The following is a 24,698-nucleotide window of genomic DNA, read 5'->3' on the forward strand; positions in this document are numbered from 1 at the left end:
GGAATAAATGCTCTAGAACATATATTAATTGCCAACAATTGGGGCACAATGCTGGGAACTAGGACTTCAGAGAGACAAGACAGGAGTTCACAGTTAGTAGGTAATTCAGAGACACATCCCTCAATTATTACAATAGAGTTTTTGGAAAAAAAGAAGTGTGTGCAGAGGGCTTCCATGAGTGTGGAGCGGTGGAATCAGTGAGGGCTTCTCAGGGTAGGTGACTGCTAAATGGGGCCTTGCAGGATGGATAAAAGTTCTCAGGCAGCTAGGAGGGAAGCTGGGAGGACACAGCACTTCAGCAAAGAGAAAGAAGCAAATAGCCCAGGGATGTCAGGAGCCTGGTTGGCCTGAGGGAGGGCAGGTACTTGGTAGGAAGGTATGTGGTGGAGGGGCCAGGGTATGTAAAAACCAGGCTTGAGAGTAGGTAAGAGAAGATCTTGAAGGGCCTTGTTTCCCATTTCGAAGACTTCACCTGTCCCATAATGGATGGGTACCTGATGAAGGGAAGGATGCCACCAGACATGCATCTGATGAGGCTGACCCTGGCAACAGATTGGGTGCTGCTAGGAACAGGGAGCTTGACTGAGAAATAGTGATTCCTCACTCACCAGAAGGAGAGGCTAATTTCTGATTGTGTGTTCTTAATTGACATTAAGAAAAAACAGGCCAGGTGTGGTGACGTGCGCCTGTAGTCCTAGCTACTGGAGAGACAGAGGTGGGAGGATCACCAGAGCCCAGAAAGTCAAGGCTGCAGTGAGGCATGATCGCGCTATTTACTGCAGCCTGGGTGGCAGAGCAAAGCCCTGTCTTTAAAAACAAAACAAAATTAAACAAAGTCAATAAAAAAGCTTTGAGGGCTTGGAAGTAAAAGTCCAAAGTGGTCTACCAGAGTGAACCCTGTAATCCAGGAGGAATATTAAATGTTTGATTTGGAATGCTTTGAAATTTCAGTATCTTTAAAAATATGTACTTTTGTGACTGAAGATTTGTTTATTGGAATTGGTCCATTTTCTATATTTATGATAGTTTATCCTTACAGGTGATACTCTCTGGAATCATAGGATTAACAACTTGGAAAAGGCCTATGATACTGCTGGTATGTACTGATCTTATAAATTGCTACCCTTTATAAAATGTGCTAGGTATGAAGTCTGTTCATATAAACCACTGAAGAAATGCTTAAGCTTCCTTGTTCATTAAAAAAATAAGTTAACAATAGATAATATTAGAAGTCAGATGATCATAACAAGTAAGTAAGATAATTTGCTGGTTTTCTGATTCACTTTAAGCTCCTTAAGTACCCAGTGCTATACAAGTGTCTTTAGTTCCAGCATTAAACCCATCCTAAAGATAGAATTTTTAAAAAACTACTTACTATGGGCAGTTTTAAATATTCCCTCCACAATAGTGGAGGGAATAATATAATGAACTCCCTGTACCCATCGCCCAGGTTCCATAATGATGAACTTCCAGCCAATCTTTACAGCTATACTCCCACTCATTTCCTCTCATATTTTTTTCTCTATATTCTTTTTATTTATTATTGTTATTGTTATTATTTTTGAGACGGAGTCTCGCACTGTTGCCCGGGCTGGAGTGCAGTGGCGTGATCTCAGCTCACTGTAACCTTTGCCTCCCGGGTTCAAGCAATCCTCCCAAGTAGCTGGGATTACAGGCGCCCACCACTGTGCCCAGCTAATTTCTTGTATTTTTAGTAGAGAAGGGGTTTCACTATGTTGGTCAGCCTGATCTCAAACTCCTGACCTCGTGATCCTCCCACCTTGGCCTCCCAAAGTGCTGAGATTACAGGCGTGAGCCACCAAGCCCAGCTGTTATTCCTTTTTTTTTTTTTTTTTTGATACAGTCTCACCCTGTCGCCCAGGCTGGAGTGCAGTGGCACGTTCTCAGCTCACCGCAACCTCTGCCTCCCAGGTTTAAGCAATTGTCGTGCCTCAACCTCCTGAGTAGCTGAGATTACAGGTGTGCACCAACATGCCTGGCTAATTTTTGTATTTTTAGTAGAGACGGGGTTTCACCATGTTGGCCAGGCTGGTCCCAAACCTCAAGTGATCTGCCTGCCTTGGCCTCCCAGAGTGTTGAGATTTCAGGCGTGAACCACCACGCCTGGCCTCCTCTATATTCTTTTGAAGCACATCTCATGTATTAATCATGAATATATGACTTTTTATTGTTATAATGTTTGAGTTGAACAACCGTAGAATTTTGTTGCATAGATTTGCTATATTATCTCTTTATCACATAAATATTACATTCTCTTGGTAATAATATAGACATATACTGGTGATTTTATCCTTTTTTTGTTATTGAAGTAAAATTTATATAGCAAAATGAATCATTTTAAAGTATACAATTCAGTGGTATTTTTAGAACATTTCCAATGTTCTTCCTTTGTTTTTATTTGCTATGTCATTTTGATTCAGTGACTGTAAACTTATTCACAGTTTTAAATAAGTTTAAACTTATCATTTACAATTTTAAATGGTAAGTTTAAACTTATCATTTGAAGTGAATCAAAATAGACAACGCTAATGGAGTTTCCAACTTTTAATGATAAAATAGAGGGTCTAGGAAATTAGATTTGAATTGTGGTATACTTAAATTTTTTTTCTATATAATATCTCTTATTTTTATTTGTCTCATCCATCTTGAAATGGAGTTAAATAATTTTCTAAAGTCACTTTGTATATATGTTTAACAGTTCATCTTAAACAGATCGTTGTTTGCTAGGCAACAGGCAATCAATACAAAACTCCTTAAATTTTTAAATACATAGAGAAGAAGCACATTGCGGAATCTTTGTGTGTCAGAATAATTAATGGATCCCAATACTGTGTTGATGGTCTTGAAAAACTAACCTGAAGTGTTTTTAGGCCCACAAGATGACATAGGCAACATTTTACAACTCCATCAATGATTGTATTTCATGAAATTCCTTTAATAATTTTGGAAAGAATAAATTTTTAACATACCATTTTAATAAACAGCAGGATGAGAGAAATTGAGACTTTGGATGAGTTGTATAGCCTGTGTTATAAGTGGCTGAAACTTGTTTCACAATGACTGTCTAGGTTTACGGTCTCTATGAAAAATTTTGGTTGGTGTTTAGTGTTTATATGAATATTTGGTAACAGGAACCTCCTTTGCACTGTCTTTTTCCATTGAATCAATATTAAATTGCTCAGTAATACAAATCTCCAGTATTTAAATTGAATTAAAAGAAGAAAATCTGCAATGGTATTTGTACTTTGAAAATTCCAAATGATGAAAAGAGTGTAAGTGTGTTAAGAATAGATTCAACAAAGTATACCTATTATGACATTTATTTCTTTGACCTTGTTGTCTTTTAAAAAGCTGCCTCACATATTTATTATGTAAGCTTGAGCAGCCTTAAATGAAAATGGCCATGTCTTATTACATTCTTATCCATTTATTTCTCATCTTTGTTAAGTATATGCACTTTGTCACAAAGTTGTAACCAGTGTGTACATACTATGTCATGCACTGCTTTTTCTGTTTAATATAAAATTAAGCTATTATTAGGTTTCCATGTATGAGGAGTCTACATGCTTATCATTTAAAACTGTAAGCAGGCTTCTGCCTTATTTCTGTATCATCATCAGTTTTTACCCTATTGTTGGACATTTGAGCTTCTGTATTTTGGCTGCTATGAGTTATGTACTTAGAAGGTCATATAGAGATTGTCTTGAAATGTTAATTAGCATCAATTTATAAAGAAGATAAATTAATTTGTAGGGATTCTACAAGGGAAAACTTTGTATCTATTAATAATTGGAGACTTAGTCAATATCATAAATGAGAAATCCTCAGTTCATATGTGTCTTTTATTTTTTTTGAGAGAGGGTCTTTCTCTGTTGCCCAGGCTGGAGTGCGGTGGTGTGATCACTGCTCATTGCAGCCTCAAACTCCTGGGCTCAAGGGATCCTCCCAGCTTAGTCTTCTGAGTAGCTGGGACTACAGGCGTGTGCCACCACACCCAGCTAATGTTTAAATTTTTTGCAGAGTTGGGAGTCTCACAACATTACCCAGGCTGGTCTCAAACTCCTGGGCTCAAGTGATCTTCCCACCTCAGCTTCCCAAAGTTCTGGGATTACAGATATGAGCCACTATGCCTGGCTCATATGAATCTTAATAGTATACCATTATAACTCATGCCAGATGCTTGTGTTATGTCAAAAAATGGAAAAATGCCAGTCAGATATTCCTAGCCCATCCTTTTAAGAGTAGCATCCCTGTGTGCAAGCCACTGAACTCTTCTGAGCCTAGTTTTCTTTTTGGCACAGAGGGGATAATTTAGTGATACCAAGGGAAGCTCTACCCTACCCCTCCCTTAATGGATATTTTTTCTCCATTTTCCCCCTCAAGCCCCTTTGCCTCAGTTTTCCGAGTTTAGGGAATGTGCCATTGCATGCTTTTTGGTGGGAGGCCATGCTCCATTAGGAGCCAGAGGACCCCATGGGTCTGTGTTCTTGCAGGCCTGGGCTTGGCTGATTAGAGTTCTGTCCCCTTCCCCTTCTCATCCATGCTGTAGGCTCAGGGGGCACCTTCTGACTTGGGACTTTCACCCCCCAGCTGGTTGTTTGGCTGGCGCCTTTTCTTCTGGCTCTCAGCTCAGCAGTCACTTCCTGCCAGAGGCCTTTCCTGACCACTGTGATTGCTGTGACTCCTGCCTTGCCCCTAGCCATATCCCAGCACTGAATTACTGGCTTTGTGGCCTGTGATTAGCCTATGTACCTTACATTTGTTGCCCCTCTCCCCAGACTATAGTCAGTTCCCTGAGGACAAGAGTCTTGCCTTTTTCACTCTCTTTCTGTAGGGCCAATGTGCTCAATACACATTTGTTGTTGACTGTGGAGTTAATTTGACAGCCAGTAAGAAATTTAGGTCCTGGGTGAACTCTCAAAATTTCTTTTACTTTTGTCTCAAATTTCTCTCACTTGCTTTTGTTCTCCAAAACCTTGTATTCATCCCCTTTGAACTTCAAGGTTGTCAGGGAGTATTTTGGTGGTAGAGGTTGGGAGGGGAAGGATGCTCTTTTTCAGGGCCCTTTGAGAGGCGAGTCGTCCTCGTTTTTAGTTGTTCACATCAGTCTAGAACACATGAATATTCCCTTTTGAGAACTATTTACATTTGGGCTTCCTCTTTTGTGGTTGTTACCTTGATGACATCAGGTTTTTTTACTGGTTTGAACAAAAAAGGGTCACTGTGACCTAGTTCCTTCAAACTCAAGTTTTCATGGAAATTCAGGGTTGGAAGCCTTCACTTACTGGGTCATGTTTCTTATACTAACATACTCATGTGTTCAGAACAAAAATGATAATATTGGAAAATAGTTGGTAAATATTTGTAGCTATTTATGGCTATTACTAAGAATAAGCTAGGAAGTATGTGTGCATGCATTTGTGTGTGTGTGTGTATGTGTGTGTGTGTAGTATTCTAGGTTGTGTGTTTTCCATAAAGAGCTAACATTTTCCATTTTTAAAGAATGTTTTTATTTCTTCTAGACATCATTCCTCTTTCATTCTAAGAAAATGTTCTGTAAGTGTTTACAAATGATAGACAATGCTGGAAACAGCCTCAAAGATTGTCTGGTCTAGGCACCTCAGTTAGAAAACAGAACGGTCTTAATAAGATTTTTTAAAAATTTTTCTTTGGTGGTACAGGCATTTTTGGTGGCAGGTATTTTTCCTTGGTGGTACATTTAGTAAGAATTGCTACTGTGAAAATCCAGCTAGCTCTATGCCTGTATTTTTGGTTCCTTATGAAGTGGTGATGTGAGCTTTGTTATTTTTTTTTTTTTTGTCAATTAGATGGGATAAGTACGACCTAAAAATGATAAAGGGACAGCTCCATATTCTTTAGCATCAACAATGAAGGTTCTTCCCCAGAGATGTTCTTGGATCACATGTGGCTTATTCCCAACTGTGGCTCCTGTTGATTTGCACCCCAGACCAAGAATAGAAGAGGGTAAATGTATTGGCTATTTAAAAAATGGTCTTTCAGTTTATTTTCTAACCTCAAGATTATAGCATTTAGGATAAAACCTCATTACCCAAAGAGACTACAAAATGGCTTGGGTATGCTTAATTTTTTTTTTCCTCTAAGAGTCCATATAGGCTAGGTTGGTAAGATAATTCTGCTCACAAAGCCATTTGGGGAGCTAGGAATTTTTCATCTTATTGTGTCTTGGACGGAGAGTCATAGAATACTTAGACACTTTGTCAAAAGTCAGAAATAGTTTTAGGTGGATTATGCTGTGAGGTAGATTGTGGTCTTTTCTTTCCTGAGGATATGGAGAGCTGGAGTGGTCAGAATACCCAGGTGCAGTTTAGGAATCCATGCATTTACAAAATGAGCTGTGAAGCTCTCTGGCTTTGGCAGTTGAGTTCTTTCAAGTACATTTCAATAAACCGAAATGAACCCTTGTTTGATGGTTCACAAAACCTGGATTTTAATGCTGACACGTTACCACTAATTGTCAGGTGACCTTGGGGAAATCTCTTGACCCAAAAGTCAAGAGATTTTCCCAAGGTCTAAACCAATAAGTGGCTTAGATCAGAATAATATTTTAAGATTCCTTCCAGCTCTCATATTATAGATTTCCAGAGTCCTCTTTAGTTACCTCGATGGTGTTTTAATTTCAGATGGACATTTCAACTGGTCACTATAAGCTCCCTGTATATAAACTGAAATACTATGATTATTTCACTCTGTTTTTTAAGGCATAAAATGGAAGACTTTTCTTACTCTTCAGAATTGTTAGTAATACATTCTCGCATGTATATAATGCTTAAGAATTTTCCAGGTTCTTTCATATACCTTTTCTCCTGGCAGATATTATTCCTTTTATGTAGATAAGAGAATATTAGTTCAGGAGTTAATTGGCTTGTCCAGTTCACAATGAGTTGAATGATTGTTAGAAAGAACCCAGGGATTTGGGCTCCTAGTTCATTGCTTCTTCCATTGTAACATTTTACCACCTCCTCCATTAGCCAATCGGTAGCCATCTCACTGTGGCCAACAGTGGCTTTTTTGTGGTGTAGAATATAAATTACATAAGCTGTTATCTTATTTGTGAATGTCCAATTCTTTTTCAAGATCTGAAGTGGCAAACGTTTTGGGAATTTTATCTTTCACTCAAAAGAGCCAGAGGCAGAAATGACCAAGGTAACACAAGGTGTAGTTTTGAGTCTCAGTCCTATCAATTTCAATCAATGAGTGGCTAAGGAAATGATCTAATTTGTACGCTCATCTGTACAAATGGGATTTAAGGCTGTGTAAACACATTATGAATTATTTTTTAATCATTCGTTGAGAAAATCTCCAAGAGAAGATCTGGCCTCTCAATTTGATGTGTCATTATGTAACAACCCATGATAGAAAAATGTGCACTTAGGTATTGTGAAGGCAGCTTAGGCTGGGTTCAGGCTTCTCTGTGATCACAGTGCATTTAGTCTGTTGGCAACAGATCTTTGATTTCTCCCTCTCTGATCACCTTATCCCAGGAACTGGGCATTGGGTAAGAACTTGGGATCCTCAGAAATGGAAAGCAGTCTTGGGTGATTCATCTACGGTTGGAATCAAGACTTGGGCAGTACCTTGTTTTGCAGACTGACCTAAGCCAATTTGGGTATGCTTTAATTAGTGGGTTTAGTTTGGTAGCAACAGGTAATTGCCAAAGCTTAGAAGTAACCTTTCTGCCAAGTTAATTGTTAAAATGAAGTTGATTCTCAGATCAAATTCTGCTATCCATTTATTAGCCTTCAGACAAAAGAATTGTTCATGCCCTTTGTTCTGACGCTTAAAGTATAGAGAGTTGAGATTTGTATCATGCTTACAAAATAGAGTGTATGAACAATGTTTTTGTCTCTCATTTTCACGTTCACTTGTCTTGAATACCACTGTGGATTCCTTGAAAACCTGTTGATCAAGCAAAGCTAAGTTTATAAGACCCACTTCAGTAAGGGAGAGCACCTCTTTGCCAGTTCTCAGAAGGGATGAGCCAAGGAGAGAATATTTACAGGGTTTTAGAGCCCCTGCTGGATGACTGTTTTTTTTGAGACAGGGTCTCGCTCTGTCACCCAGGCTCCTGAGTGAAGTGGCACCATCACAGCTCACTGCAGCCTTGATCTCCCTGGCTCAGGTGATCCTCCCACCTCAGCCTCAGCCTCCTGAGTAACCGATGTTGAAAAGGTAGTAATTAGCTTGGTCAATATCGCTAGTCACTAGGGAAATGAAAATCAAAACCACAATATCAAAACGTCATGTAATATACCTTTAATATAAACAATTAAACATAAGAACCTGTTTTTAACATCCATTATGCTAATTAAACAAGGTAATAATTTCATCAATGGCATCTCATTTCCATATTCACTCTGCTAATTTAGCAAAATCAGTTGGGTGTTGTTGGGAGATAAAGATAAGGGAAGCAAGCTTTTGGAGTTTGGCCTTTCTCATAAATGCTAGCTGACTATCCTGGAATATGAATTGTTGACTATTCTTGGGTGTAGCTTGGACCAACCAAAGTATACATATATAATGTCACATTGCCAGTGATAAAGTGCATTATAGACTATTTTGTGATTTAAAAGTAATGGCAAAAACCGCGATTACTTTTGCACCAAATCTAACAGTAGTATGTATGTATTTGGGTTGCTAAAGGGAGCCCTCTGACCAGTCCTGCATCCAGGTTGTCTGAGCCCAACAGACTACAGTGATCAATTTCTGAATATGACTATGAGAAAATTCTCAAATTATGAATGATTTGGGGCAAGAGGGGAGACCATTTTGAATTGGGGAACATCTTAAAATTCATGTGTTGTCATGAAATGTTGCAGAATAATGTGTACGGTCCTATCTCTGTGTGTGTGTGTGTGTGGTGTGTATGTTAAAAAACACCAAGTGATCATACATGTGTGTTTGTAGTTACATGGAAAATTTCTGAAAAGATGTACAAGAAACTGTTTACAGTGGGCCCCTCTGTGGAGTGAAATGGGAATGGGAAGGAGGAAGACTTTCTTGCTCTCCAATTTGTATTTGGAGGGAACAGTGCTATATTGTGTGAAGAGGAGACTTTTAGTTTAGTTATCTTTTGTTTGATTTTTCGCCACCCTGTACCTGCAATGTCTGAATTCCCTTTTTGGAGTTGGTGTCTCTGCCTTTGCGTGTGTCTTGGTGAGCAGTGGGGCCCTGCCTCTGGCCATGAAGCTTCTGAGGCCACGTGCTTATGTTTCTGAATGCCAGCAGCCAGCCTATGAGCCTGTGACCTCTACCCCCTGGAGCTCTAGCCCAGGACTCTGAATCTGGAGCTGTGGATGCACTGGGGCCACTTGGAACTTATTGGGCAAAGGAGGCAGCTTGTGTCCAAGGCTGACAACAAGGGACCTGGTTTTCCTGTGGCATGACCTTGCTAGAAGTTCCAGCTCCCGGGTTCTTTGGCTCCTTCCTGGGTTCCTGAGCCTCGTTCTTGTGGATTCTGTGAGCTACCTGATAGTCTTGCAAGAAATTCCTTTTCTTCTTAAATAGCCTGAGTTGGTTTCTCTTGTTCCTAACATAATCAAGATCTCTGAATGCTTAAGACCGTGATTTTTCTTCTATGAATATTACTTTTATAATAATTAAAAATAGTTCAAACTAAATAGATTCATTTTAAAACATTTGGACACTTATGTTAACTCAGTTGAAAAATAAGAAATCCAGTGGGCATGCAAAGTAGATGGATTGGTGGTGAGCTCAGCATTGGTGGGAAGTGTTGTGTGAAGGAGGCTGGGTCGGGGTGTCAGGGCTTGGGTGGTGGTAGAACTGGGTCTTATGAGCTGTAATGTCTCAACGATGATACCAAAGAGTTTCCTGGTAAAGCTCTTTTGTGAAGAGAAAATAATGATCTCTAAATGGACATTATGTGTTAGCAGGCATCCTGCACATTGATGGAGAAGAAAGAGTATAGATTTGGGTCAGACCCAGATCTGACCTGGGTACTGTACTTAGTTGTATAATTTGGCATAATACTTTACCTCTCTGAGACTGTTTCTCATTTATTTCATATTTATAGTTATATATCTAAATATATTATCTATCCATCTACCTATATCTCAAACACACCACAGTGATATTTTATAATTTAGTAAGTGCCTTTTAAGAGGGAAAATATTTTTTATTAAAAAAATGGGAGCTCATTAGCCTCTTACTCTTTTTAAAAAATTTTTATCTTTCGAGATGGAGTCTCACTCTGTCACCCAGACTGGAGTGCAGTGGCATAGTCTTGGCCTTCTGCAACCTCTGCCTCCTGGGTCCAAGGGATTTTCGTGCCTTAGCCTCCTGAGTAGCTGGTATTACAGGCATGCGCCACCATACGTGGCTTAATTTTTGTATTTTTAGTAGAAATGGGGTTTCACCATCTTGGCCAGGCTGGTCTCGAACTCCTGACCTCAAGTGACTTGCCCATCTCAGTCTCCCAAAGTGCTGGGATTACAGGTGTGAGCTACTGTGCCTGGCCTACCTTCTTATTCTTATTAAAAATAATTAGACCTCTGCATTTATCCCACACCTGACTTACATGCCACACAAGTAACACTTTTTTTTTTTGAGATGGAGTCTTACTCTGTTGCCCAGGCTGGAGTGCAGTGGTGGCGATCTTGGCTTACTGCAGCCTCTGCCTCCCGGGTTCAAGCGATTCTCCTGTCTCAGCTTCCTGTGTAGCTGGGATTACAAGCACATGCCACCATGCCCGGCTAATTTATATATTTTTAGTAGAGACGGGGTTTCACCACGTTGGCCAGACTGGTCTCGAACTCCCGACTTCAGTTGATTCGCCTACCTAGGCCTCCCTAAGTGCTGGGATTACAGGCGGGAGCCACTGCAGTTGGCCAGAAATAACATTTTAAACACTTTCTGGTTTTAGCATTCTTGGTGGTTGTCCTACCTTGTTAAAAGTGAGGAATTTGCCACACGTATGTTAATCCGCTTCCCTCCTTTCTTGTTTTTTAAAAAGTTATTTTTGTTACTTCTATTGATGACTTTATTGTTGTAGATAATATTGTAAGCTTCTATTTCTTAATTTCTGAACTTTGGATAGTATCTTTTGACCCTCTCTTATATAAGATAAAGAAATTATGACTTTTTTTTACTTCTTTCCCTGCTTTCCCAGTTTTTGATAGTGATATTTTACTTTTATGTTGTCAGTGTCTTAACATTTACATTTTGCTCTTAAACTATATTATATCATTCAAACTTTGCCTATAAATTATTTCTCAGATAATGAAAACCGCTAATGGCATTTATTAGATTCTTTATTTCCAGATTCACCTGAGGCCTTGGTATAGGGGATGCCAACATTCCAGTGTCTGTGTTAGACTATCTAAGCAGGACTTGCAAAGCTGCTGGGTGAAAACCAGTTTTGCAACCCTTAGCTGATCTCCATCTCCCAGCCTAGAAAAAGATTAGGGATTAAAGAGACAAATGTTTTGGAGAAAGTTACTGAATTGCTGTGGCATTTTGAGTTCCACCTTCTCATGGGGGAAAGGGGAAGTATTTAAAGATAAGCAATTGGAGAATATGATAGATTCTTTGGTGTTTGACTGGACCATTGTCGGCTACACCTGGGGATTCTAAAGGACGGATTGGAGCACCCTGTGGCCTCAGAGTTAAAGCCTGCAGTTGGAAAATAACTATGTTCATAGACTAAGCACAACATGAATATACTTCTAGCTGACCAGATGGGCCTCCCAGGAAATAGCGGGCGTGGGGTGAGCTCACATCCTGCCCAGAGAGGCCATAGGGAGTGAGCAGACCACAGCAGAAGGAGGCTGGGCCTGGACTCCTGGATGCTCAGGCTAAGGGAGCTGGAAGCTCAGCAGCAGGTATCTCTGAGGAGCCAATGGAAGCTCCATTCCAGAGAGAGTCCCCTGTAAACACTTGCCAAGTCCCAACATAACAGGCAGATGAACTCTCCCTGCCGCTTACCTTGCCTACCAACATGGCTGTGGCCTTCCCCACACCCGCTTCTATCAAACCCAACTGTGTTGTAGGGGGAGCAGTAGACCTACACGAAAAAAGGGAAACAGAGCAGATGGAGGCCATTCCCTTGCCTTCCCACGGCAGGCTTGCTCCCTGCCTAGAGTAATAAGCCTGGTGGCAGAGAGAGAAGCTTACATTCAAATGAAGTTCCAAGTTTTGACTGGGACACAGGCTTGGACATTGTAATTACTGAAATGAGTTGTTTTGTGACTTGAAGTGACTGGAGGACTTTTTGTACCTGATATTGATCAGACAAGTCATGGTCCTGGACTCAAATTTCATCTTAAACAATCAGGAATAATGAGCCCTACAGAGTGGCCTTGAACAACATTGCAGCAAGGAAAGAAAGTGGTTTTCTGTTGACCTCCCTAAGCTCTGCTTGTTCAAGGGATCAGCTACATTATTTACTGCAACACCAGGAAGAATGATTGATATTAAAGAGAAGGAAATGTAATTCCATGTTATTCAAAGGAAGACTGTTTCCTTCGCCAAGTCAAATGCATTATTTTTTCTTATTCTCTAGTATGTGCTTGGTATCATGCCACATTCTAGTTTGCTTCATGTTTGGACCATGACTTTGATGTATATGTTTATATTTTTCTGAGATGTTCTAAATGATTCTTTTCTTTCTTTTTGTTGACAAAAAGGCACCTAATCTCAGAGATCATCTAGCTGCTGCTTCTTTCTGTCTTTCTTTTTTAAGAGAGGATCTCACTGTCACCCAGGCTGGAGTGCAGTGGCGCGGACACAGCTCACTGCAGCCTCGACCTCCTGGGGTCAAGTGATCCTCCCACCTCAGGGCCAAGGAACTGGGACTACAGGCATGTGCCACCATGCCCAGCTAATTTTTTTTAATTTAATTTTTTGTAGAGACAGGGTTTCACCATGTTGCCCAGGCTGGTCTCAAACTCCTGAGCTCAAGTGATCTGCCCAACCTGGCTTCCAAGAGTGCTGGGATTACAGGTGTGAGCCACAATACCCAGCCTGCTGCTTTTTTCTTTATTGAGATGTAGTTGACGTACCAAAAAATTCACACATTTAAAGTATACAATTCAATGGATTTTTAGCCTATTCCCAGATCTATGCAAACTTCACTACTATCAGTTATGGAATATTTTCATCAGCCTCCAAAAAAATCCTGTACCCATTAGAAGTCACTCCTGATTTCCTCTCAATACCTTAAGCCTCAGGAAACCACTAATGTACTTTTTGTCTTCATAGATTTGCCCATTCTGGATGTTTCAAATAAATTGAATCATACAGTATGTGATCCTTTGTAATTGACTTCTTCCAGTTAGCATATTTTTTAGCTTAATATTTTTACGGTTCATCCATGCTATAGTATCTGTCAGTACTTGTCCCTTTTTTATTGCTGAATCATATTCCATTATATGGATATATCACATTTTATTTATTTATTCATTAGTTGATGGACATTTCCGCTTTGGCTATTAGGAATAATGGTGGGCCAGGCATGGTGGCTCATGCCTGTAATCCCAGCACTTTGGGAGGCTGCGGCAGGTGGATCACCTGAGGTCAGGAGTTTGAGACTAGCCTGGCCAACATGGTGAAACCCTGTCTCTACTAAAAATACAAAAATTAGCCAGGCGTGGTGGTGGGCACCTGTAATTCCAGCCACTCAGAAGGCTGAGGCAGGGGAATCTCTTGAACCCAGGAGGCGGAGGTTGCAGTGAGCCAAGATTGCACCATGCTACTCCAGCCTGGGCGACAAAAGTGAAACTCCATCTCAAAAAAAAAAAAAAAAAAAAAAGAGGAATAATGCTGCTATGAACATTAGTGTACAATTTTTTTGTGGATATGTTTTCATTTCTCTTGGGTATATGTCTAGGAGTGGAATTGCCGACTCATATGGTAACTACATGTTTAACATTTTGAGAAATTGCTAAACTGTTTTCAAAGTGGCTATATCATTTTATATTTCCACCAGCAGTGTTTGAAGGTTCTAGTTTCTCCACGGTTTTGCCAACACTGATCGTCTGTTTTTTTGATTGTGGCCATTCTTTGGGGTGTGACGTGGCATCTCATTGTGATTTTGATTTGATGTTCAGCATCTTTTTGTGTGTATATTGGCCATTTATACATCATCTTTGGAGAAATGTCTATTCAGATCCATTGCCCATTTAAAAATTGGTTACTTGTCTTTTTATTATGAGTCCGTTATCAGATACAGGGGCTCCCCATTTACAATGTGGGTTAAGTCCAGATAAACTCATCATAAATTGAAAATACTGTAAGTGAAAAATGTATTTAACATACCTCAAGCATCATAGCTTAGTCAAACTTACTTTAAAAAAACTCAGAACATGTACATTAGCCAACAATTGGGCAAAGTCATCTAACACAAAGCCTATTTTATAATAAAGTATTACGTATCTCATGTAACTTATTGAATACTGTACTGAATATGAAAAATGGAATAGTTTTATGGGTATTTGAAGTACAGTTTCTATTGAATGCATATGGCTTTCACACTATTAAAGGCAAAAGATTATAGGGTGAACCATTGTTAAGCTGGGGACTGTCGTATATGATTTGCAAACATTTTCTTTGATTCTCTGTGTTGTCTTTTTACTTTCTTGATGATGCCCCTTGAAGCACAAAAGTTTACAATTTCGAAGTTCAGTTCATCTATTTTTAATTTTGTAGCTTACACTGTTGTATTTAAGAAGGGCTTCGTCTAACCCGTGGTCATGAACGCTTACTCCTATAATTTTTTTCTAAGATTTTTATTATTTTAGCTGTTTTGCTTAGGACTTTCATTTTTTTTGAGTTAATTTTTGCATATGGTGTGAGTCAGGGGTCCAAGTTTATTCTTTTGCATGTGGATATACAGTTGCCCCAGCACCATTTGTTAGAAAGACTCTTCTTTCCCCTTTGAATTATCTTGGTACCTTTGTTGAAAATAAGTAGACCCTAAGTGTGAGGTTTATGTATCTGGCTTCTTGATCATATTCTTTTTGCTAGTTGTTCCACTTTCCCTTTTGGATGTTTCTTGGTAAGACCACTCACTTCCTGTTCTAGTCTGGACTTCATTGTTTTCTGGCATGCTGCACAGATGTCATCTGAATATTTCTTTTCCTTGTTTTCTTAAGTTAGATCCGTTTTTCTTAGGTCTCATGCATTCTTCTTCTTTGGGTTCTTTTTTCATTTGCCAGAGAACATTCTCAAGTAATAATTTTCAGAAAGAATTGAGGGAAGACAGCTCTCTCAGGGTTTGAATACCTTGATGTATCTTTGTTCTCACCCTCTCACTTGAATAATAGTTAGGCTGGATATAGAATCCTGGGTTCAAAATAATTTTTCTTCCAAAAAATGAAGTCATTGCTTGATGCCTTTTGTCATAGATGAGAATCTTGATGCTGATCTGATTCTTGTTCCTTGCTAGAAAACCTTTTTCTTTTTCTATCTGGAAGCTTTTAAGATCTTTTCTTTTCCTTGAAAATCAATAAAATTTGATTTTCAAAAAGATAAAATAATGAGTCTCAGGCAAATATAAAATGAACATGAGTGATTAATGAGGGAGCACTGGTTCAAAGAGCATTTGAGAAACTAAGCATTTATTGGCAATCTTAGGAGAAGATTGCTGGGATAGACACAAAACTGATTAATGTACTCCAAAGCCATGAACTGTAACTTCTGAAGTTCCAATTGAACAGAACCTTATTTTCATCTCTACTGAAATAACATCTACAACTTAAACTCTGTTCCTACAGATGTAAAGTAGCCATTTTAAAAAACAGATTACCCAGTAATCTCTTCTGCCTATTTTCAAGTTTCAGATAATTTTTCTGAGTCTTCTGAAGTTACATGAAGTTATGTCTAGGTGGAGTCTCTTCTCCTTCATCCTTTTGAGTATTTAGTGAGCTTTTGTGATTTGAATATATGTGCCTTTCTTCAACACTGAGAAATTTTCTTATTTCCTTGATGATGATGATGATGATTGTGATTATTATTTTGAGACCAAGTTTCACTCTGTCCCCTAGGCTAGAGTATAGTGGCATGATCTCGGCTCACTGCAGCCTCCACCTTGCAGGTTCAAGTGATTCTCTTGCCTCAGCCTTTGGAGTAGCTGGGATTACAGGCATGCACCAACATACTCAGCTAATTTTTGTATTTTTAGTAGAGATGGTGTTTCACCATGTTGGCCAGGCTGGTCTCAAACCCCTGACCTCAAGTGATCCATCCGCCTCGGCTGCCAAAGTGCTGGGATTACAAATGTGAGCCACCGTACCCAGCCTCCTTATTTCCTTCCCTCCATTTGCTCTGTTCTTTCCTTCTAGAACATCTACAAATCAGATGTTGAACCTCTTGGACTGAACCTCTTTGTTTCTTAACTTTTCAAAGTTTCACATTTCTGTTTATTTGTCTTTTTAATGTATTTTCTTAATTTTTACTCCTGTCATTCTATTGAAGTGTTTGACAATTATATTTTTTAAAGTTCAAGAACACTTTTTTGATCTCTGATTTATTCTTTTGCTTAGCAGCTGTTCTTGTGTTACTATGCCGTATTTTCTATTTGAAGATCCATATTACATATATTTAACATTTTTCTTTTCTATTCTCTGAGTAATCTGTTTTCTTTTTTGGGGTCAGTGATTCCGATTGACATCTAGGTCCTTCTTTTTTGTATTGTTAGTTTTTTTTCTTCTTTTGAGACAGAGTCTTTCTCTGTTGCCCAGGCTGTAGTGCAGTGGCGCCATCTCAGCTCACTGCAACCTCTCCACCTCCCAGGTTCAAGCAATTCTCCTGCCTCAGCTTCCCAAGTAGCTGGGATTATAGATGTGGGCCACCACACCCGGCTAATTTTTGTATTTTTAGTAGAAACTGAGTTTCTTCATGTTGGCCAGGCTGGTCTCGAACTCCTGACCTCAGGTGATCCACCCACCTCAGCCTCCCAAAATGCTGGGATTACAAGCGTGAGCCACTGCGCCCAGCCATGTTGTTAGATTTTTGAATGTCTGTTGATCCTTGATCATTCATTGTAGTCATAACTAAAGGCTAGATTGGTAATATTTATAATATTTGCAATAATAATAACATAACTGAGATGCATGTACTAATCGACTAATCACATGAGGTGTTATTAGTATCCTCATTCTGAGGAAACCAAGACACAGAGAGGTTAAGTGATTTGCCCAAGGTCACATAGCTAGAAGTGGCAGAGCTGGGCTGCAGTTCCAGCAGGTCTGTCTCTAGAGTCTTCTTAATCACTACCTGGTTCCACAGCAAGCTTGTTTGGCAGGGCCAGCTAGCTGTCTGAGAGCTCTGTGCAGCTTAATGGACCATAGTAATTGATAGGCTTCATTTTAGTGTGTGCTTGAGAGAAACAAGCCTATGACCCCCAATATGCCAAAAAGAAGAAGACAAGGCTGGATGTGGTGGCCCATGCTTGTAATCCCAGTACTTTGGAAGGCCAAGGTGGGAGGATCATTTGGGGCCAGGACTTTGAAACTAGCCTGGACAAAAGAGCTAGACCCCTATCTCTACAAAAACTTAAAAAATTAGCTGGTCATAGTGACACATGCATGTAGTCTCAGCTACTTAGGAGGCTGAGGCAGGAGGATCACTTGAGCCCAGGAAACTGAGGTTGCAGTGAGCCATGATTGCACCACTGCAGTCCAGTCTGGATGACAGAGTGACACCCTACCTCTAAGAAAAATAAAAGTAAAAGAAGATAACACCGCACCAGGACCCCTGCACCCCAAGGCAGATTATTTCACTCTCTCAGAATGAAGTTCACTAGTACTCGCTGGTGGACAAATGCTTGTACTGTCTATTACTTTTGCATCTTTGAAAGTCTCTTCAATATTTTTTCAATGTTTTATTATGAAAATTCTCAACAGAAAAGTTGAGCAAATAGCACAATAAACTCTGATGTGCCCTTCACTTGAATTCCAAAGCCACTAACATTTTGCCACATTTGCTGTCTCTACATAAATAGATATTCTATATTCAACTATTCAAAGTTGCAGATTTCATGGTAATTCACCCCATATGCTGTAGGAAGCACCTTCTAAAGATAAAATGTTCTTCTGCATCACCGTAATAACATGATCATGCTTAAGAAAATTTTCTAATAATTTTCCTAATGAATTTCCTAATGTCATCTAATATTCAGCCTATGTTTAAATTTCCCCACTTGGTTCAAAAATCTTCAAATAACTTTTCTTAATCAAAACCTTTGTAACGGAAGTATGATTTGTGCACATTTCTGTATGTATAATGTGCAAAAAAGTCCAGGATTCTATCAAGGTTCGCTTATGGCATTTAATTAGTCTGTCTCTTTAGTCTTCTGTGTTCTAGAATACTCTTCTTCTTCCTTTTTGTAGGAATTGACTTAGTGAAGAGATGACTCCAATTGGCTTATATGTTATTGTTGTTCTTCTTTTTCTTCTTTGATATGAAAAATTTCAAATATACCGCAAAGTTGAGAGACATGCAAAACCCCCCATGTACCCATTGCCCAGCTACAAAAATCAACACATGTCCAGACTTGTCTCATCTGGACCCCTATTTCCCTTCTCTTTTGCCATTAGATTATTTTGAAATAAATTTCAGCCTTGACAACATTTAATCCTTAAATATTTTAGTATATATTTATAAAAGATACATAATTTGTCAGGCTCATCAAGTATCTAGGCATTGTCTTAAATATTTTTTTCATAATTGGTTTGTTTTAATTTGACCCACATTGCATGTAGCTGATATGTCTCTTAAGTTTCTTTTAATCAGTAAGTCCCTCTTTCTCTTGTTTGCCCTATTGCAACTTTTTTTTTTTTTTTTTGAGATGGAGTCTTGCTCTGTCACCCAGGCTGGAGTGCAGTGGTGCCATCTTGACTCACGGCAACCTCTGTTTCCTGGGTTCAAGTGATTCTCCTGCCCCAGTCTGCCTGAGTAGCTGGGATTACAGGTGCCCACCACCAGGCCCAGCTAATTTTTCTATTTTTACTAGAGACAGAGTTTCGCCATGTTGGCCAGGCTGGTCTTGAACTTCTGAACTCAGGTGATCTGCCTGCCTTGGCCTCCCAAAGTGCTGGGATTACAGGCCTGAGCCACTGCACCTGGCCCATTATAACTTATTTGTTAAAGAAACTGAGTCCTTTGTTCCATTGAGTTACATTGCATCCCCATGGTGCTGTTCAACATGTTTCTCTGTCCCCTTTATTTCCAGTAACTGGTAGTTAAATCTAGAGGTTTGATCTGATTCAGGTTTGGTTCTGGGGTCAGAACACTTCACCAGTGGTGGTGGGTATTTCCAACAGGAAGCACACGTTGTTCAGTTGTCTCTCTCTTTGTGATGTTGGCAGTCAATGATGACACTTCCTTAGATCACTTGGATAACTTGAATCTTTTGTGTTAAAAAATGTCAATAAATAACAGTTACAAGCAGGAGTCTTTAAACCATTGATCCCCACACCATATCCATTAAACCGTTCTCTCCTTTGAGATATTAGATTGGTATCCTTGGAAAAGGGGGTCCTTATATAAATTCAAGGAGTGCCATATACTGTGATGAATTATTACAATGTAAATACTCCCATGTAGCCTTGCTTTAAAAAAAAATCCAGGATGTTATCAAGGTTCACTTATGGCATTTCATTATGATAATTTAGTTTACCGTAAAATTTTAACGGCTCTTGGAAGTGCTAATTGTTTAACTTTGTTTAACTTAAGGTTTCTCAAATTTATCTCACTTCACACCTCCTTCTCCACAGACTACCTATTAAGCCCTCCCAGAAAAGTAATCAATGGAAAGTTATTTGGAAAACATCTTAAATCATTTGTTCAGTCACTCAATAAACATTTTTTGAGCACCTGCTTTGTGTCAGGCATTGTATTAGACACATATATAGAAATGGACTCTCAAGCTTTATTGGTTCTTTACTTGTCTGGTGTTAGAATATTTCAAATGTCACAGGGAGAGAAATACCTGACTTAGCAGATTATAATGATCTGATCACTGGGGCATACAGTATCTCAAAGTAGGCAATATCCCTGTCTGCAAAGAGTCGTATAGTCTGGCTTTCATTCCACTGCTCAGTCAGGAGTTGAAGAGGGGAGAGAAAGGGTCAGGCACTCCAATTATCCATGACTGACTGCATAACAAACCACCCCAAAACCTAATGGTTTCAAACCACAACTTATGATTGTCTCTTATGGTTTTGTGAATCGACAGGATTCCTGTTTGGCGTCTCTCATGTGATTGCAGTTAGATGGCAGCTGGGTTGGGAATCATCCGGAGGTTTGACTGCCCCGGACCTCTCTGATGGCTCTTTCACGTGACTGGCAAGTGATACTGGCTGTTGCCTGGGAGCTCAGCTAGGGCTGGTGACGAGAGCATGAACATGTGACCTCCTCACGTAACATGGTGGCTGGTTTCTGAGATGGAGTGTTTCAAGTGAGTAGTGTTCCAGGAGGCCTACTTTTTTGTGTGTGTGCAATTTTTTGTTGTGGTAAAACATATATAACATAACATAAAACTTAACATTTTAAACATTTTAAAGTGTACAATTCAGTGGCATTTTAAAGTGTACGTTTAGTGGCATTAAGCATGTTCACAGTGTTGTGCTGCACCACTGTCCATCTCCGGAACTTTTTCATCATCCCAAATAGAAACTATACCCATTAAACAACAACGCCCCATTTCCTTCTCCTCCGAAGTCCGTGGCAACCACTATTCTACTTTCTGTCTCTATGACTGTGCCTATTCTAGGTATCGCATATAAGTAAGTGGAATCATACAATAGTTGTCCTTTTGTGTCTGGCTTATTTCACTTAGCAAAATGTTTTCAAGGTCTATCCATGCTGTCGGAGCATGTGTTAGAACTTTATTCCTTTTCATGGCTGAATGAGATTCCATGGTATGTACTGGACCTCACCTCGTGATGTGGGGAACGCCATATGAGTACAGAGGGAGAAGGACTTGCTGTTGGCCATCTTTGGAGACTGCTGACCCTGGTTTGCAGATTCTTCTTAGGAACTGTGATCTTTGTGGTTGGGGAGTCATATGATCTGACTCTGTAACCTGCTGAACCTTGAGAAGCTAAAAGCAGCAAAGAAGGGGCCAGAAGTAGAGAAAGAAAGAAAATTAGAGAGGCACAGAGGAAAGGATAAAAGAGGAATGAAGCCAGAGAAGTGGAGTCTCAGGAACCATGGATATGCAACTTTGTTTACAACGAACTTTCTGCTGCCTTTCTAATCTTCAAATCAAAATTTATTTTGGCCACCTTATTCCCAAGGGGCATAGCAGATCTGGTTCCTGACCAGCTCACCTTATTGGAACAATAAATCTCATGTGTCACATGATCCACTGACTGTTTCTCTTGTGACTCTGCCCTGGTCTTGGTCATATTCCTAATGAGAGCTTGTTAATGTAGGGGTGATAGTGACGCCCAACTTGAGTTGAGGAATTATAGAGTAGATATGTGCTGAGGGTCCCATCTTCTCTGCAGAGGCTGATTGCTTGGCTTATAAGAAATCACTTTTCAGCTGGGTACAGTGCTCATGCCAGCAACCCCAGTGCTTTGGGAGGCTGAGGTGGAAGGATTGGCTTGAGACCAGGAGTGTGAGGCCAGCCTAGGCAACAAAGTGAGACACTGTCTCAACAAAAAAAAAAAAAAAAAAAAAAAAATTTTTGTTAAAGTCACTTTCCTGAGAAATGAGAGACAATGTGCTAAAAGGAGGGACTGAGGGACCTGGGATAGGGCAGAATTTGCTGTTCACAAGAGGCTTGAAAGTGCCCTTGAGACATGTATGTTTTCACTAGGACTAAGCAACTCTGGCTTATAAGAGCTTTTAGCTCTCCTGAAAGTTGTGTCCCCAAATGATAAATATTTGTGTCTCACTCTGGTAGGAGAAGCAAGAGGCCTTTCACCCCTGTTGAAAGAGGAGTGAGAAAGCAATGGTTATTATTATATCTTAAACACTTTATAGAAAGAAAATCAGGGACTTCCATAATATGAGTAAACCTGGCACTTCAGCATGCTGGAGAGGAAAGAGCAACAGTCGGTTCTGTTCACAGCAACGGGCCTGTGTTTGGCTTGTTGGCAAGGAGAGCTGGTCTGGGCGATGGTAATGTATCTGCCAAACTTCTGGCAGAAGTTTAAAGGGTGTCAAGGGACTGAAACTGGGAGTAGGTTCTGTTGGGGTCTAAGGATTAGAGGTGCACAGGCAAACCAAGTCAGTGCATGTGGGAGCTCCTGAAATAGGTTGACAGTGGTGAGAGTGTGGGCTTTGTGAGTGGTTGTGATTTATGATGTTTTGTTGGTTGCTGTGGTGCTGGGCTGTCAATCCAAGCATTCGTTTTGCTAAACCAGTTCAGAAAAATTTTAGTTTGGTGCCTTGTCTTTAATTATTTTTTTTCCAGCGCCATTGTGTTGTGTTCAGATGACTTTGCTCATGATTCTAGATCTTTATATTGAAATGCTTCCCCAAATTGAATTAAAACATAAAATGTTAAGAGTTAAATAAGTGGTTACGTTAACTGTCACGGGTCCTGTGCCATTTGTCTTATTAATCAGTGACTAATCAGGTTTTTTGGTACTTGGACTCCATGGCTCTGAGGACATACATGTTAAATAGCAGTTAGAGTCTCAGCAAGACCACACAATTGTTCTTGTTTCAGTGGGAAAATGGAACTTGAATTCTAAGGAACAGGTATTTTGTTCTTCCACCCACCTACCATTCTCACTTCTTCCTTTGACATAATGGAGTTGAAGTCCCAACACTTCCTGTCTTCTTTCTTGAGGAAGTGATGAGTTCCCAGCAGAAGCAATGGTGGTAGCCATTTTCATGCTAGCAGTGATAGTCAAGCAGGTGTTTGCCTTTGAGGCCTGTCTGTATATGTCCTAGAATATTAGTAAGAATGTATGATACCTGTATGTAGCACTTATCAGAAAGAATAGATTTTCTTTCATTTGTCCATTGATTGGTTGACTGACTCATTCATTCAGTATTATTTACCACCACTTAGGTTTTTGTGTTCTTGTTTCAGATTTTCTACCCCACTGGAGAAAAGGATTTTTTAATATTTATTTTTGAGCAGTATCAAAAGGCTGCATATGAGGGGGAAAAAAGGGCACAATGATTAAATGAGGACCAGTAATATTTTCTTGGGGAATTAAAAGACAAAACAGAGTGTGAAAGAGAAGAATTCTAGGGTGGGATTAACACCTTTTGAAGTAAAAGTTCCTGCTTTCTTAGAAGTTTCTTCTCATGAGGAAATAATTTGGTGAACTGCTCATATTTAAATAAAAACAATACACGTACATGCACAAATTCATTGTTAACATTTAGGAAAAATATGTGTTATTTCTGATAATTTAAAAAGAAGCATCACATTTGTTGAACATATTTAATTGTTAAGGAAAAATTTTTTGAAGCATTAATAAAGCCTTTTTTTCTTTTTGTTTCTTTCTTTCTTTCTTTTTTTTTTTTTTTTGAGACAGAGTCTTACTCTGTCACCCATGCTGGAGTGCAGCAGCACGATCTCGGCTCACTGTGTAACCTCCACCTCCTGGATTCAAGCGATTCTCCTGCCTCAGCGTCCTGAGTAGCTGGGATTATAGGCGTATACCACCATGCCTGGCTAATTTTTGCATTTTTAGTAGAGACGGGGTTTCACCATGTTGGCCAGGCTGGTCTTGATCTCCTGACCTCAAGTGATCCGCCTGCCTCAGCCTCCTAAAGTGCTGGGATTACAGACGTTAGCCACTGCGCCCAGGCAAAGCCTTTCTTTCTTATTAGAATACTGCATGTGATGCCAGACAGATGTGATAGAGGCCAAACCCAGTTGGGAAGTTGGTTTATACCCACATCCACCAATGAGCATACTAAGAACTTGAGGTGAGATGGTGATATGGTTAGGCTTTGTGTCCCCACCCAAATTTCATCTTGAATTGTAATTCCCATAATCTCCACGTGTCAAGGGAGGGACCAGGTGGAGATAATTGAATCATGGTGGCATTTTTCCTTATCCTGTTCTCATGGTAGTGAGTTCTCATGAGATCTGATGGTTTTATAAGGGGCTGTTCCCCCTTTACTTGGCACATCTCCTTCCTGCTACCTTGTGAAGAAGTTGCCTTGCTTCCCCTTCACCTTCTGCTGTGATTGTATGTCTCTCCAGCCATGCTGAACTGTGAGTCAATTAAACCTCTTTCTTTTATAAGTTACCTGGTCTTGGGCAGTTCTTTCTAGCAGCATGAAAATGGACTAACACGGATGGCAAAGGTCAGGGACAGGTGTGAGGACTGAGAGTGGGACAGTGAGGACAGTTACAGGCTAGATGGGGATGACAACTGCATGAAGGGAGAAGGAAAAAAGTGCTAAGCTGGAGGATAGGCACGAAGACAGAGAGATGGCCATAGTTCCTGATCTATTAAAAGTTTGTGAATTGACAAGTACATTTGTTGAGGAGAGATGTATTGAACATATTCTACATGTTGGGCACTGCTGTGGGCAGCTTTATAGACATGCTCTTATTTTGCTTTTTTTTGGTTGTTCCTTTCAACAGCCATTTGAGGTATCACTCATTTTTTATAAGTAAATGAGACCCAGTGAGTTTCAGTAATTTGCTCAAGATTATTCGGCTAGTAAGCCAATGGGCTAGAAATTAAACACAC

The 24,698-nt window shown here is 39.8% G+C and overlaps 1 protein-coding gene across 2 annotated transcripts in view; it reads left to right on the top strand.

Annotated features, from left to right (window-relative positions):
- The window catches only part of ENTREP1 (endosomal transmembrane epsin interactor 1), a 66,598-nt gene that overhangs the window by 9,878 nt on the left and 32,022 nt on the right, over positions 1-24,698 (top strand). For both annotated transcript variants that reach the window (XM_024252320.3, XM_063714239.1), the window contains exon 2: positions 1,040-1,096. In XM_024252320.3, the coding sequence (XP_024108088.1) occupies positions 1,040-1,096 (57 nt within the window). The remainder of the gene's footprint in view (positions 1-1,039; positions 1,097-24,698) is intronic.

Source organism: Pongo abelii, chromosome 13 (genome assembly GCF_028885655.2).
Source record: "Pongo abelii isolate AG06213 chromosome 13, NHGRI_mPonAbe1-v2.0_pri, whole genome shotgun sequence".
NCBI classification, from domain to species: domain Eukaryota; kingdom Metazoa; phylum Chordata; class Mammalia; order Primates; family Hominidae; genus Pongo; species Pongo abelii.